This window comes from Cebus imitator, unplaced genomic scaffold (assembly GCF_001604975.1).
Source record: "Cebus imitator isolate Cc_AM_T3 unplaced genomic scaffold, Cebus_imitator-1.0 Scaffold397, whole genome shotgun sequence".
In the NCBI taxonomy this organism is placed as follows: domain Eukaryota; kingdom Metazoa; phylum Chordata; class Mammalia; order Primates; family Cebidae; genus Cebus; species Cebus imitator.
The window spans coordinates 859,783-875,788 of NW_016107712.1; the positions used below are offsets into that span (position 1 = coordinate 859,783).

A 16,006-nucleotide genomic window follows, 5' to 3' on the forward strand; every position below is an offset into this window, starting at 1 on the left:
GGGGTGTAAGCATTGACTGAAGCATGCAAATAACTTTCCTAAATTGCATTTATTAAAGGCAGACTCTTCCATTTGAGTGAATGGATATTTTTCACACTATAATTCTTATGACATTCATTAGCATTTATTTTATATTTTTCCTAATAACGCAAGTACTGTATATGGAAGATAGCTTACAGTTAAAATGTGAGAACAATGTTATACCTTTAAAAAGTCATTTTCACAGTTTTTTTCTAATGCAGATTTTATTCCTAAATAGTAGTTACTGAATTTCTAAACAGCCCAGCACTGTTTTCAAAACCTAATATAGTATAGAAAAGCTACCCACCATCATTGAGAATAGTGCATATTTTAACAAAAAAACAGTTTATGTAAATACATATTTTGAAACAACTTTTATATATTTATATTTATTGCAGTGTAGAGAAGAGAAGAATTTCTTAACATGAAACTGTAGGGAGCCAGGTGTTTGTCTACAAGAAATGCTGTAGAGAGCCATGCCAGTAACTCACACAAAATATCCATTCAAACTGAAGAGAAGTAAACTAAGAGAGGGTACTGACAAATTGTTTTAAAGCCCTTTGTTTGAATGGTATTGCGATTTTTATTTTATTTTTTCTGCTGTAGGAAGACTGTTGATTAAGAAGGTTTTCTTTTTCTTTTTTTGCTCTTTTTCTTGTTTCTAGGTTTAAACTGCTGTGGACTGTTTTACAACTTTGGGGGCCTATCAGTTTCTGTGGTGGGCTTTTGCATAAAGAGTGCTGTGCATCTGGATGACATAGTCTGTATCTCTTTATAGCATCTTTGCTTATGTGCTTTTACTATGCTAACATATTTTTTTTGTTGTTATTTATTCTATTTCAGTGTTTATCTGCTGAAGAGATCTTTTCCCTTCATGGCTTTTCAAATGCTACCCAATTAACCAGCTCCAACTTCTCTGTCATCTGTCCAGCAGTCTTACAGCAATTGAACTTTCACCCATGTGAGGATCGGCCCCCACACAAAACAAGACCGAGTCATTCAGAAGGTATATTGGAAGCATTTTTTCTCTTTTATTTGAAGAGTCTATGAATGATTATGAAATTAAGTTAATATGCTGCTTTTTCTACTTTATTGCTTTTAATTAATCTACATAGAACCTCTTAGAATAATACCTATATTCAGAAAGTATTTAGAATGAGAAGAATTATAACTCACTTAAGTTTCATAAATTTTGCTCTTCTCTTTGTTGAATCAAAATTATATTTAGTACACTTAAAAATTTTATAAGATCCAGTTCTTCATTTTAAACAATATATATTTTGTGCTATGTGTATTGGATTGCATTTTAATTATTTGGCTTATAATTGATCATTTCATTTCCATTATCTTTTGCTTACCATATTATTTTAAAACTGTTTAGTTTATCTGCAGTTACCAATGAAGAAATAAGAGAACTAACATGTTTCTAGATGAAATCTTCAGGGACCAAATTATTAGTTTGAATTTTCATAGGTGAAAGAAAATACAAGCAGCTATTTTAAGTTACTACAATGGTATTGCCATGAATATGGTATTTTAAAGGTATGATCTGCTGCAAAGAAATTTTAAAACATAATAAAATAAGTGTATGCTTAATATACAGCTCACATGCTTAAATGTGTAGAAGAGTAACTTTCACCAATGAGATAAACCAATTGTTCAGGGAGTCTGCCAATTATGTTGGAATTTTAAATTTTCATTCATTTGTCTATTAAGCAAATAATTATTGAATGACATACCAAGCATTGTTCTGTGTACTGAGGAATCAACATTAAGCAAGAAGAAAAATTCTCTGTCCTATTAAGGCTTACAGTATAGTAGAGAAAAGAGATAATAAACATTTAAACAAACAAGCAAATAAATAACATAGTTTCATAGTTAAAGGTGCTCTGAAAAGTATTTTATATAATATTTTATATAAAATAAAATATTAGTAGGTAAGGGGTAGAAGGTGATGGTGCGTGAGTGTCATCTTGGATAGATCAAGGAAGCCCACTCTGATGAAGTTTCGTCTTAGCAAAAGGAGAGGGCCACAGCAAGGTCTTCTCTAGGGGAAGAGTGGTCTTGGTCGAGGGCTCAGCCAACATAGCTTGTCAATGAGCTTGGCATGAGTGAGGAGCAGCAAAAGGCTCCTATGTGTCTGGAGCCTAGTGAGTTGGCAGGGAAGGTAGGAGGCGATACATCCTGGTGGGAGATGGAGGCCAGGCGAGGAAGCCTTGTGGGAGGTGGTAAATTGATTGGGTTTTATTCTGAATATACTGTGAAATCACTGTAGCATTCTAGAGAGGGTAGTGCTGTGATCTCATTCAAATCCATAAAAGGGCATTCCACCTGCTTGTAATCTGAAGCGCAGATTGTAATGGGGCAAAAGTAGAAGCAGGGTGATTGGTCAGGAAACTACTGCCAGGAACTGATGCTCAGGATGATGAGGACTTGGACTAAGGTGGGGGAAGTAGAAGTGTGGAGAAACAGTCAGATTCAGGATGTTCCGGAGATCATGCTAAATGGTTTGCCCTGTGTTGATTGTCGGGGAGGGAATGATGAGTCAAGGCTTGAGCCAGAGAAATGGGAGAGATCGTTATATCATTTCCTAGGATGGAAAAGACTGGGAGGAGCCATTTATCACAGAGGAAGGGAGTGGTGAGGATGAAGAGGGGTATAATTTTTGGTGTGGTCACTTTGAGACATTGACATATGCCAGTAGGCAGGGAGGTCTGATAGGCAAAGGCACACAGACATTTGGAGAGGAGATTGCTTTCAGAGGAGATCAAGACTGAGGATTTGCCAGTCTAGTGATGATATTTAAAGATGTTGGGCTGGGCATGGTGACTCATCCCTGTAATCCCAGCACTTTGGGATGCCGAGATGGAGGATTGCTTGAGGCCAGGAGTTTAAGACCAGCCTGGGAAACATAGCAAGACCCCATCACAGCAAAAATTTAAAAAAAAAATAGCTGGGCATAGTGGCATGTACTTGTAGTCCTAGCTGTTTCGGAAGATGAGGCAGGAGGATCACTTGAACCCAGCAGGTCAAGGCTGCAGTGAGCTATGATTACCCCACTGTACTCCAGCCTGGGTGACAGAGGGAGACCTCATCTCAAAAAAATAAAAGTAAAGATGCTGTTCTGAGTAAGCTCATCTAACATGAGTACAGCTAGATAAAGAGAGTAAAGAGAGATGAAAAGGGAAGACTTAACAAAGGAAGTGACTTTTCATTTCTGGATTCCTTTGTGTATATCCACTTCAGTCTTTCTCTATATGAGTAAAAGAAATAACAACTGCAAAAATAAGAATGATGATAACCGATTCTGTTGTTGTATTTTCTATGTGACAGGCATTCTTTGAAGTACTCTACATGCTAATATATTAATCTCATGCAACTATATGATGTAGGTACTGCTATTCCCATTTTGCAGCCAAGAAAACAAATGTACAGGGAGCTTAAAGTCGTTTGCTGAGAGTTACGCAACTTACATGTGGTAGAGCCAGATTTAACCCAGGTTGTCTTGGCTTCAAAACGCATGTTCTCATTGATATTCTAAATTTATATATACAAAGCCTAGAAATCAGCAAGTATAATTTATCAATATAATTTGTAACTTGTGAATAACAGTAATTTCAATTTTGAAATACTAGTAATTTTGAACTGCTAATTGTTCAAGCACATATTTTTGCTAGAGTGTATTTGTAGTTCTACAAGCCCATTTAACTTTAAATACAGTTTGCACTTTACATTCAAAAGTAAATTCAGTCAATGCTTTAGGATACTACCCTTGACTGTATTACACAGTAAAAGCACAGACTCTGAAGTCAGTTTATCTGGGCTCAATTGCCAGCTCTGTAATCATCCAGATATGTTGAGAACATGACTAACCTTTTCTTGCTTCAGCTTCCTCATCTAAAATAGTACCTTTCTTATGGGCTTGCTGTAAAGATTAAATGACTTCATATTTGTAAAACACTTCGAACATTATTTGGCATATAGGTGCTGTATTAGGCCTGTTAGGTCTGTTAAATAATTACATCTAACATGTGCATAATTCTAGGTACAGGAAGTGAGGTTTCAGAAAAAGCAGATACTCTACTCTGTGCAGGTTAATTACTTATATTCAAAAATAATTTTTTTTAACCCCAGTTGCTCTGTGCAAGTTAATTACTCATATTCAAAAGTAATTTATAAACCCCAGTTACCTAGGTTATTCTGTTTCAGGAACCAGGAGATGAGAACTGCTAAGTCAGAAGCAGGAAGTGAGAGAGAGAATTCTAGGGACAATACTACCAAGTCATAAAATGGAAAAGTCAACAATTTTAAGTTACGAGATCAGAAAGGCACGAAATATTCAGACAGAAAACTCAATAAAAAGATAAATACCTCTTAGGGTGCATATTGTCTTAGGAATTGAAATCAGGCTGGAGTGGAGTGGGATAGGGTAGGAGAAGATACGGAAATGTTTCTGGGGGAATTAGGGAAATGAGTAGAGTACTTGTTATTACTCACCCATCTAAGATGTTTAACTTGGCAATCTATTGCCTTTTTGATGTGATGTCTTGATTGTTTTGTTTTAGTGCAGCCATATGATTATTTAATATCTCTTTGGGTCAGTTACTTCATCTCTAAGTGGATTTCATAATGGTACCTTTACAGAATCGTGGGAAGTATCAAATGAGTTAATATACGTAAGTGCCTGGAACAATGGCTGGCACAGAGGAAGACGACTGTCTTTGTTCTTATACACATGTTCATAGGTTCACCACATTCTCTGGCCCCTGTGTAATCCTATTGTTTTCTCACTAAGAAACACTTTTTAAGATAATTAAATGTACTGGATTTTTCATATAACTTTTCGCTTAATGAAGAGTCAAGTCTTAGCTCATCGGAAGAAATAAAAAATCAAAATAAGAGTAATCTTAAGGGGTCACAATATAAGAATTTGATGAATACGTTTATGTTGACCTTTCAGTGGGTAGATAAAATAATATCATTTCTCAGATACTTTTGTTTTTGAAATTTATTTCCTGTGCTTTATAAAATGATATTGATGAGTACAGTAAACTTATAAGTTAAATTCCTTAGGAGAAAAATTAATTGCATTTTAGTGCTAATTTAATGGTTGAAATTGCCTCACTTTTTGATGAAGTTATAAAATAGTCTTTAATTCAAATAGCAGATAAAGACTATTACTTGAAGCATCCTTGAAGATCATATTGTCCAACTGTGTAATACAACCAGTGATATAAGTCTAAACTCCACAGAGGTTAAGTGGCTTCTTGTAGGTGTGGTACCTAAGGTGAGATGAGAGCTCCTGATTCTTAGTTTATTATTCTTGTTACTGAATAACAGTGAATTAAATGAATTAACATTTATGTCATGTTCTACTTACTAATTTTTTAAAATATAATAATAATTAACATTTAGTTAAGGGTTACTGTATTCCAGGGACAGCATTAATTGGTTTTATTTTATTCTTATAAAAACTCTACGAAATAGGAGCTATTTTAAATTTAATTTTATTTACTTTTTATTTTTTTGAAATGGAACCTCACTCTGTTTCCAGGCTGGAGTGCAGTGGTGTGATCTCAGCTCACTGCAACCTCTGCCTCCCAGGTTCAAGCAGATCGCCTGTCTCAGCCCCCCAAGTAGCTGAGACTAAAGGTGTGTGCCACCACGCCCAGCTAATTTTTTGTATTTTTAGTAGAGATGAGGTTTCACCATGTTGGCCAGGCTGGTATGAAACTCCCGACCTTGTGATCCACCCACCCTGGCCTCCAAAAGTGCTGGGATTACAGGTGTGAGCCACCCCACCCGGCCAGAGCTATTTTAATCTGCATTTTAAATATGAGAAAATGGAAACACAGAGAAATCAAGGAACCAGCCTATGATGCCAATGAGGGGAAGAGCTGGGATTTGAACACAAATCCTCTGGCTCCAGAGTTCACATTGTTAAACACCATTCTATACAGTTTCTCAGAATGTGGCCAGGCAGCAGATATTGAAGCCTGGGCTGTACATAGATCTACAAAATGAGAATCATAATAGTAGAGCCATATTTCCTCACAAGTAAAACAGAAATAATAATAGTATCTATCTCATAGGGTTGTTGAGAGAATAAATGAGTTAAAATAGGTAAAGTTCTTATATTAACACACAGTGGACATTCAATACATTCAAACTATCATGACTATATTTCTTTGAAACCTATTAAAGTTTTTCAGGGTTCGCTTTTGAGGAGACTGGTCCCTCTCTGAAACAGATCATTTGAGAAAGTCCCATGTGTATATAGAGAGGTCTAAGGAATAGATTTATACCAATTTATTCTTTGGTGTTTCAGTTGAGTAGAAAGGGCTTCAGTTGAGTGGAAACTCCAGACATTTTTTTCTGAATAGTGTTCTAACAATACAAGAAAGGGAAGCTATGCTGTGTGCCTAGAATGTGATGAATTACACTCTCACCACCCCCCAAGTTGTGCTAATAAATGTGCAAGGGCAAAGAAAGTTAGAAAGTTGGATAAGTGGATGGATTGGTATTTCTTTTTGACAGAGTTCTGGGCTGCACCTTGAAATAGGGAATTTATTCATTCAGTAAGGAATGTGTATTTTTTCCTGGACAATTTTCTAGGCACTAAGGATGAATAAAACAGTGCTTCTCATTGAGAATCTCACAGTTTATATGATGTAGACAAGTATATCAATGATAAAATTACTGTAGCATACAAGAAGTGGTAAGTGAACCAATTAGTTTCACACACTGATGGGAATCCTGACCAGCCCTGGCGTACTGCCTGGAGCTTCATAGAGAAGATCTTTGAGTTGGCTTTGAAAGCCATGTATGAGTTTCTTAAGGAAGATAGGAAGGTGTTTTCAGACAGAGAACCACAGTGTAAAGGTAAAGCTTTGTTGGGAAAACATGGTGTTTGGGTAAAGGCCATGTTGAGAAGGGGATAAATAACCCTTGAGAGGTTGTAGGAGGGGCATTAATAGGGAGTAGTTTCAAATGGCGGCATGAGATGATCACTTTCTTGATTTAGTGTAAGTCTGGAGGCCATGTCAACTAGTAGAAGGGACACCAGATCGCTAACTGTCACCTTATATAAGATGAGGGAGTGAGGCGATGAGGGTCTGACTTCAAGGCACTGGTAATGAGGATGGTGAAGCTGGAGGTGGAGATACCTGAAATAGAATTGGTAGGGTCTGATCACCAATTGTTTGTGGAATTAATTAGTGGAAAGTGAGAAACTGAATTGATCCTACTGTTCCTGTTATTTATGTAGGTAGAGCAAGGATAATGGAGCAGGTGTTTGTAGGGAAGCTGATGAGTTTAACTTGTGCATGTGGCTTTGCTTCTATTTGGAACTTAACAATTTCTTTGCCTTTTAATTTTAGTTTTCAACATGTATATATCTTGTCTGCCCAATGAGATTATAAATATTTGTTGAATGAATGAATGCATGTAGGCTAGTGATTAGATAGAAGTATGTTTGTGTTAAGGGAAATTCCATGTGGATATACCATGAAAAAAGGTGTGAAACTGAGAACTCTCTCCAAGTGGAATGCCTACGGGGGATAGTAGTATTGTTTTAGATGGTAAGGTAATAAATGAGAATAAAGTGGGCTGTTAGATGAAGTTGTAGGGCATGGTCGGGACCTGAAACTGAAAGGAAAATTTCTGGAGAAGATGCAGTCATCATGGTCAGTGCTGTAGTGATTCTTGGGGTTACATAGTACCATTTATAATCTGACCTTTTCATTTGGTGCTTAGCATAGGCGACTTTGTGTCACTCTGTGTGTGTGTTTGCATGTATGTATGTGTGTGTGTTTGGTCCACATCATCTAGGCTGAATGAACATTTACTAACTTTGTTGATTTGTACATATAAATTCTAGGCTAACAGTAATTATAGTGAACAGTCTTATGTTAATGAAATATGTCTAATTCAGGTAATATTTTTAATTTTGTTGAGTCCTTAGGGCTTTTTAAAAATGAGATTACCTCTACAGGAATAATAAAGGATATTGCTAAAACAATGTGGGCCTGGGAGCCAGACTGTCCAGGTTCAAAATCCAGCTTTGTACCCAGCTTACTTGAACTCCATATGCTTTGGTTTCCCCAACTGTATGAAGGTCGTAGTAATAGTTCTCTTACACGGTTTTGTGAGGATCAAGTGAGTTGACACATGTTGGTCACTTAGCACAGAGCCTGGCACATGGCAAATGCTCCTTGAGCTATAGGTGTTGCTAGTGTACTACACTGACAGTGCCATGGAAAAAAAGTGGCCCACCGTTTCAACATGCTTTGTGGGTATTTTAAAGCAGTGGTTATGCAGGGGCAGCTTTCTCCTCTGTCACATTGTATTTTGTGTACAGCGTGTGGGGCCAGAGACAAAGCCTCATGTTGCATAGCCCTGGGGCCAGGTTGTATCTCAGTCTGCACCCACGCATAGGTGATGGTCTTGGGTATGTTTTACTTGTGTTCCCATTTTGTACTTAAGCCAGCCCCTCTAGGATAGAGAGAGGGAAATTGAGGCCCAAAGGCAATAGGTCACAGGGACCATTAGCTGTAGAGCTTAGGATAGTATTCATTCATTTCATTCTAAGCAACACTTAGTGTGTACCTATTGGGTGCCAGGCCCTGGGTCTCAAGACATGAAAGATGCACCACCTACTTCTGTCACCAGCATCTCTTCTGTATAGACCGTTTTTGCCTAATCTGTGTCTGGTGGAGTGAGTTATGTAACACAGCCACTCCCTCTTGCCCTTGTGTGCTCACTTCCTGAGTGCTTATTGCATTAGGCTGACTTTAGTTTTCAGGAGACCTTCTCCAAGGAGGTGCTGTCCTCAGGAGTCTGCAGGCAAATGATTATGACAAATTCAGTGTTAGCAGCTATGGTCACCTTGAAGCTAACCCCTTCTGACCCATCTCCATCCCTGCTCTCCATCCGTCATCCCATACCTTTGCCCTGAAGCTCACACTGCTTCTGCTTTTTCCAAAATGGTGTTTTAATGTATTCTTTGAGCCATAGATGAAACTAGGTGGGTTGGAGCCTATGGACCTCAGATTGTTGCTATTCTAGGTGTTCTCCAAGTTCCCTGCAAACTGTGAAACTCATTAATCCCATAATGATGATTTAGAGCTGATTAAAACATAAACTATATTACTATTAATGCTTACTATGCTGTATGTTTATTCTCAGTTTTCTATATACTTTTCATTGAGTAGATTTTGTTCTTTTAAAGAAGATAAGTGTTTTAAACTTTTAAAGATACTTTTTAAGCTTAATGTACAGGAAAACTTCATTTGGTTCCTTGCTCTGATGAATTTCTACTCTCTTTTTCCTCTGACCCACAGTTTGGGGATATGGATTCCTGTCAGTGACGATTATTAATCTGGCATCTCTCCTCGGATTGATTTTGACTCCACTGATAAAGAAATCTTACTTTCCAAAGATCTTGACCTTTTTTGTGGGGCTGGCTATTGGGACTCTTTTCTCAAATGCAATTTTCCAACTTATTCCAGAGGTAAGGATTTTGGTTATTTGTTTCTGTGAATAATTGTTTCTTTTGAACATTTTAGCACTTTGTATGTTTTTAGCCTCCATAATTCTTACAGCGTTTTATGGTCTGGTTTATAGTGTCTCGGATAAAAGAAAGCTGAATCACAGCAATTGTAAAGGCTTGTCCCAAGCTGCAATGGATATCAGTGTCAGAGACAAAATTAATATTCTAGGAGGCCAGCCACTAGGACGTGCTCAGACAGCTCTGGGACACCTCAGAAGGCCTTAAAACTTTATTCTACCTTGCACTTGGCAAATTTAATTTTTCCACACACGATTTCATTATTTATTTATTTTTCTAAAGAGTGTGCAATGTCAAATGCACTGCAAATGTCAAATGTAAATTTATAATTTAAGATATACTACTAAATTCCCTCATATATTTACTACAGCTATAAATGACTAGAGAATAAATGAGAGCATGGCTGACAAACCTTTTTATTTTTTTCAACTGTGGAAAAATATCAATTGAGGACAAATAAATAGCAACTTATTTTTTGCTTTGATAAAATGTGTTATTGATCTGATCTTGACTAAAGTGCACACTATTCAATTAATCAACAGATAATATGTATGCTTTATTTCAAATCTGTGTTGTGCCCATATAAGGAAAGGAAATGGAGGAAAGAAAATAAGTGAAAGGAAAAGAGAGACAATGTTGAAGAGGAAGGAAGAGAGAAAGAGACTTTCATAGAAAGGAACTACAAAGGGGAACTAGGGAAATATATGTATACATGGACTATATCTGCCACCCACAGTGCATACACAAAGAGGGAGAGACAAACCCCATTTCAGGGAGTACCACCCTCATCTCATAATGTTTAGAAAATTATAACTAAAGTTTCCTTTAGTTTTCAAGCTATAATTGAAAGTGGGGATATAGCTTTTTAGAGTTATAGATTTATTATCATTATTTGATCTAGGACCTAAGATAATATCTATTTCAAAGCCTCAGTTATAGAGATGAAAAATATTAAAATCCAGGGGGACTAAAAAATTCGATTATAGCCTTATAATCAGCTAGCAACAAAGGTATGATGATAATGCAGATTTTCTGATTCGAAAGAGTATTATACACATAATATATTTAATATGATATATGTGTATGTATTATCTCTTCTGCTTTATGGGTCAAATTGAATTAAACTAATACTGTATATGGACTAGAGACTACATTTATGATGTTAAGGTTTTCTATTTTATTGAAATTTGACAATATAAAGAATCTGTCTTTGTAATAATATCTCAAATTTCCATAGAGAGTTTTTTGTGGCAAAATGGTTTTCCTTTTCTTATTTCATTTTATTTTCATAACCTCAATGTTAGGTAAATGGAACAGGTTTTTTTTTTTCTTTTCCATTTTTGCATTGTACAAACAGGCACAAAGAAGTCACTCAAACGAACATGTGACCATGAGGTCTCCCCAGAGGCAAACATAGCACAAGAACTCAGATATCCTCTATTCTGCTTCAGAGGGGTAATTTACAATGTGTGGAATGGTATAAAGTTGTGGCTTTTCACACATTACTCTCTCCTCTGATTCTATTTATCTGAAGTTTATTTGTCTAGTCTGTTAGGAACACCTTCACTCTTTATAACTTCAAACTGTAACTCCAGCTCTTTGTCCTTTAAACAAAGGATTATTCCATTCTTATTGCTGTGGGGTGTGTGTGTGTGTGTGTGTGTGTGTGTGTGTGTGTGAGAGAGAAAGAGAGAGAGAGAAAGAAAGAGAGATTGGAGGCAATTTTAAATCTTCTTTTTGCTTTTATTCTTGGGCCTAGCCCTTGATTTATTTATCTTTTTAGGATTTATCACAGTTCTGTAGGTATAAGAGGATTTCTCTTGGGAAAACAGTAATCTAAGTGGCCTGCCATATTTGTTTTAAAAGTTTGACTCTGGATATCACAGACAAATACATTACTTTTAGAGAAAGTTGGTAGGCAGTATCTCATTTATCTTCATTATCTAGACCTAATATTATCTTCTAAAGGTGGGAATTAGTGCTGCTGCTTTACTGCTTAAAGTTTGCTCCTTCAAGGCAAATATTGCCATAGGTGTTATAGCTGGCAAACTGTAAGATCCTCTGTTGGCTTTAATGAGACTTCTGGTTGTAAGATTTTTGTGCTATCTCATACAGTTTGGTTGTTCAAATTTCAAAGTTTTTGTTTTATGATTTTTGGCAGGTAGGGTTCCAATATTACTTGGACGTGAAAAGAGACTTAGAACCTTGGTGAAAACTGTTTACTGGTATTATTTTCCAAAAATCAAGTTAAATTTCTTGGTTTTACCTATATTGCCCCTTTTTCTCCCTTAGGCATTTGGATTTAATCCCAAAGTCGACAATTATGTTGAGAAGGCAGTTGCTGTGTTTGGTGGATTTTACCTACTTTTCTTTTTTGAAAGAGTGCTTAAGATGTTATTAAAGACGTATGGTCAGGTAAATGGACTTTATTTAAAACATCTGATTTTTTTCCTTAAAGCTACTTTATGTAGGTAAATAAAGACAGGAATTTTATTCTTAGAATTATGAGAACGGTCCAGTTATTAGGCTTGTGACTTTGAGAAGAATGAAAAGAGTCGCTATATTGACAAGTATCAGATAAATACCTGGTTCGTATTGTAAGATTTCTAGCAAGTACCAGCAATTTAATAATGAATAACAGATGTGCATAGTTCATATTCTGTTCATATTCATCAAAATAAGAATGTATATGTGTTCTAACATGAACAGACAATAACAACAGAATCTAATAAATGAAAATACATATAAAAAAGAGAAATTTTATACATCTGAAATATTTCTTTACATATAGAATAGACATACAATTTTCTCCTTATAAATAAAAAGCAGTAAACTCTATTTTCTTCTGTATGAATCATCTTTTTTCTTCTTATAATCTCTTTGGTTTTTATTCCCATGTAGAATGGTCATACCCACTTTGGGAATGATAGCTTTGGTCCTCAAGAAAAAACACATCAACCTAAAGCATTACCTGCCATCAATGGTGTAACGTGCTATGCAAATCCTGCTGTCACAGAAGCTAATGGACATATCCATTTTGATAATGTCAGTGTGGTATCTCTACAGGTATATGTTGAATCAATTTTTCCTTTATTCAGCATTGTTTAGACTGTGTAAACACGACTGTGTATGCAGCTAAGTCAGTATTTTGTACATTTATATATGTAAGACTTATTCCTAAATATGTGGGGTAACTAGAATGTAAGTCTGTATTGTTTTTCCACCTTCCCTCTCTATGTTTACTCTAAACAAGTGTGTTAAGAAAGAAACTGTGGATCCCTTGTTTGGGCCTCATTATTCTCTAAGATTATTTACTATATGAGAGTCTCTCAATTGCATTTATATAATATTACATAGCAAAATTAATTCAGAGCATTTATTTTACAATTCTTTCAAGATCCAAAATAAAATAATCCTTTGATTTTGAAACTGCAAGAAGAAAGAAGATTTAGAAATATTAAAATTGGTTTTATTAATTGTCTGACTTAGAATTTATATTTATATCCACATCTGCTAAATAATATTAATAGGCACAATTTCTTGAGCAAGTAACACATACCAGATAATATGCTTAGCTCCTAATTATTTGATCTCATTTACTTTCTGTAACAACTACTCATATAGGGATTATTTCTTATGTATTAGAACTATATTGGTTTCAGGTAATAGAAATCAAACCAAATTATATATACGCAAAGGAGAACTTACTGGAAAGATACTAGATGAGTAATGGAACAGCCAACCTACAGGAAGAACAAGAACCTAGAACCATTAGAACCACTAGGACTCCCCCTCCTTCTCTTTCCTGCCTCTTAGTATCATTCTTTTCTTTCACTGTAGGCTATCTTTTCCATAAGTGGGATACATAACCACTAGCAATTCCTGAGATTTGTCTTATAATTACAGCTACTAGGAGGAAATTGACCTGACTGTTTCAGTCCTAAGTCGAAAATCCCTGGCAAATGTCTTCCTGTTCCAGTTTGAATTAAATGATCACTTCTAGACGAATTTAAGTGCTGAGACAGTTGGGCCCCTTGTATGGTATCAAGAGAATGTGGATGGAGTAGAGGAGTGGTTATCAAAAAGTGATGCTGAGAAGATAGTATCACTGGTGTCCACAACAATTCTCATTTGACAGATGATGAAAGTGGAACTTTAGATGTAGAATAACCCCTCCAGGTTTACTCAGCTAGTGAATGGCAGATCCACAAGCTATATAGTTAAACATGATATAAAAGTGAACAGTTAAAAACAAAATGAAAAGGAAAGCCAGCTAAGGGGAAAAAAAGCAAAAAAAAAGAGCAATCTGGAAGAGATTATTATGGCAAATGACCTGAGTTTCCTTCTGGAGAGAAAACATGATTGGTCATATGCTTCTCTCTACCTGATTAAGGAAAATCTCAAGTGTATTTTAAGAGGCAGTTCTGTGTTAGCACTAAGCTAAGAGGAAAATATTTTTTGCTGTGTCATGAATGATGCCTTCAGCCAACAGTTTGCAAAGAAACTGGAAGTGTTCAAATATATAATTTCTTATAATAATAATTACAGCTAACATTTATTAAATGCTCAAGGACTACGCCTAGAATGTTAGATGAATTACTTCATTTGATCTTCCTAGTAACCTAGGGGGCAAGTGTTATTATAATTAGGAGAGTCTGGCTTAGAGAGGTTAAATAGCAAACCCAAGGATGCACAGTTCCTAATGGCAAAGCTCGGATTAGTACCAAGGCTGCCTTATACCGAAGCCTGTGTTCTTATACACTTTGCTGGACTGCCTGCCTTATGTTACTACTCTACTATAAGGAAGATGACAATATCAACTCTTAAGTATTTATTTTCATAGTGAGGAAAGATAATTTGGCCCAAGGATATTGCTTTCTGAGGTTATATAATTTAATGCAAGGCACAGCAGAGAGAGCCTAAAGAATGGTAGTTAAAACTCTTCCTTATACCATGTATCTAAATTCTAGTTGCCTTATGCAAGCTTTTGGCAAATACTGGATTATAGTGAGATGGTGGTTGAACTCTGACAAGTCATTCAAGAGGTGCCAGTCAGCCATATTGCTAATTTAAACACTGATTAATAATTCTTTAGATACCAGATGGCAGAGGGATGACCTGCCATGAAATTTGGAGCCTAACTTGAATTCTTGCTCTGATGGAAGATTTTCCTGTATCTTTCCAGAGTTAACAAGATAACTTTAGGTAGGGCTACACTTCTACAGAGAAGGAGCTTTGAATCTGGTCCAACCTTAAGCAGGTTCTCCCCTGGGATCCCCAAATCCTGTAACACAAAGCACGGAAGAGATTCAGTTTGGGATTTAAAATATTTAAAGGGCTGATAACCTCTTTGACCGTACTAGAAACTCAGTGTGACCTCTCCTGTTTTCAGTAAAGTTCCTTTTGATGAACCCACTCGGATAAACTAGCTACTAAATGTTCCTTGAGTATCAGAATATGAGCTGATAGGAATATTTATATTTAGACAGGAGGGTAGCTGTCAAAGACTTTAGCTTTTACAAGCGACTAAATTCTTTTTAAAATAATAATTAACAAATATGTTTAACTTCTTAAAAGTTATATTTTAGTTAAACCTTTAAGGCTCCTGATTTAGGATTAGCTATGGCCAGAAGACATGTTGGCAGTAAATCTAAGCACCATGACAAAGATGAGGCCCTTGACATGATCCTGTTTTACATAATTTAGAAATACAATCAGAAGGCGGTTTTTACTCCACTTGTGACAGTGGTGCTTTCATTTTTTTTTCGAGACAGAGTCTTGCTCTGTCACCCAGGCTAGAGTGCAGTGGCATGATCTTGGCTTACTTCAACTGCTGCCTCTGGGGTTCAAGCGATTCTCCTGCCTCAGCCTCCCAAGTAGCTGGGACTACAGGCATGCGCCAACACACCCAGCTAATTTTTGTATTTTTAGTAGACACAGGGTTTCACCATGTTGGCCAGGAAAGTCTTGATCTCTTGACCTTGTGATCTGCCTGCCTCGGCCTCCCACAGTGCTGGGATTACAGGCATAAGCCAATGCTCCTGGCCTCATTCATTTACTCAATAAACATTTACCGAGTTCCTGTTCATCATCCTGAGCACTGGAAATTCAGAAGCAAGTTCTTGAGGAGTTTATAATTTATTCAATGGAAACAGATAATATAGAAACAAGAAAAACAAAAAATGTCATATAGTAATAACTACTTAGATGAAACTAAAGTGTGATGATGTGAGAGTGATGTGTGGGGCTTCTTTTGATTGACTGATCAGAAAAGGTGCCTCAAGATGTCAGCAGAGAATTGTATAATGAGAAACAACCAGTCATGCAAATATCAGGGAAGAAAATGTGCTGAAGACTTTGAGAATAATCAAACAGGTCACACTCAAGACACCTGGAAGCTAAATGTAGTGGACTTCC

The 16,006-nt window shown here is 36.3% G+C and overlaps 1 protein-coding gene across 1 annotated transcript in view; it reads left to right on the plus strand.

The window, feature by feature from the left end:
* The window catches only part of SLC39A8 (solute carrier family 39 member 8), a 69,780-nt gene that overhangs the window by 27,929 nt on the left and 25,845 nt on the right, over window positions 1-16,006 (plus strand). Inside the window, exons 3-6 of the mRNA XM_017508663.2 lie at window positions 865-1,027; window positions 9,363-9,532; window positions 11,882-12,004; window positions 12,491-12,655. Coding sequence (XP_017364152.1) covers window positions 865-1,027; window positions 9,363-9,532; window positions 11,882-12,004; window positions 12,491-12,655 — 621 coding nt within the window. The remainder of the gene's footprint in view (window positions 1-864; window positions 1,028-9,362; window positions 9,533-11,881; window positions 12,005-12,490; window positions 12,656-16,006) is intronic.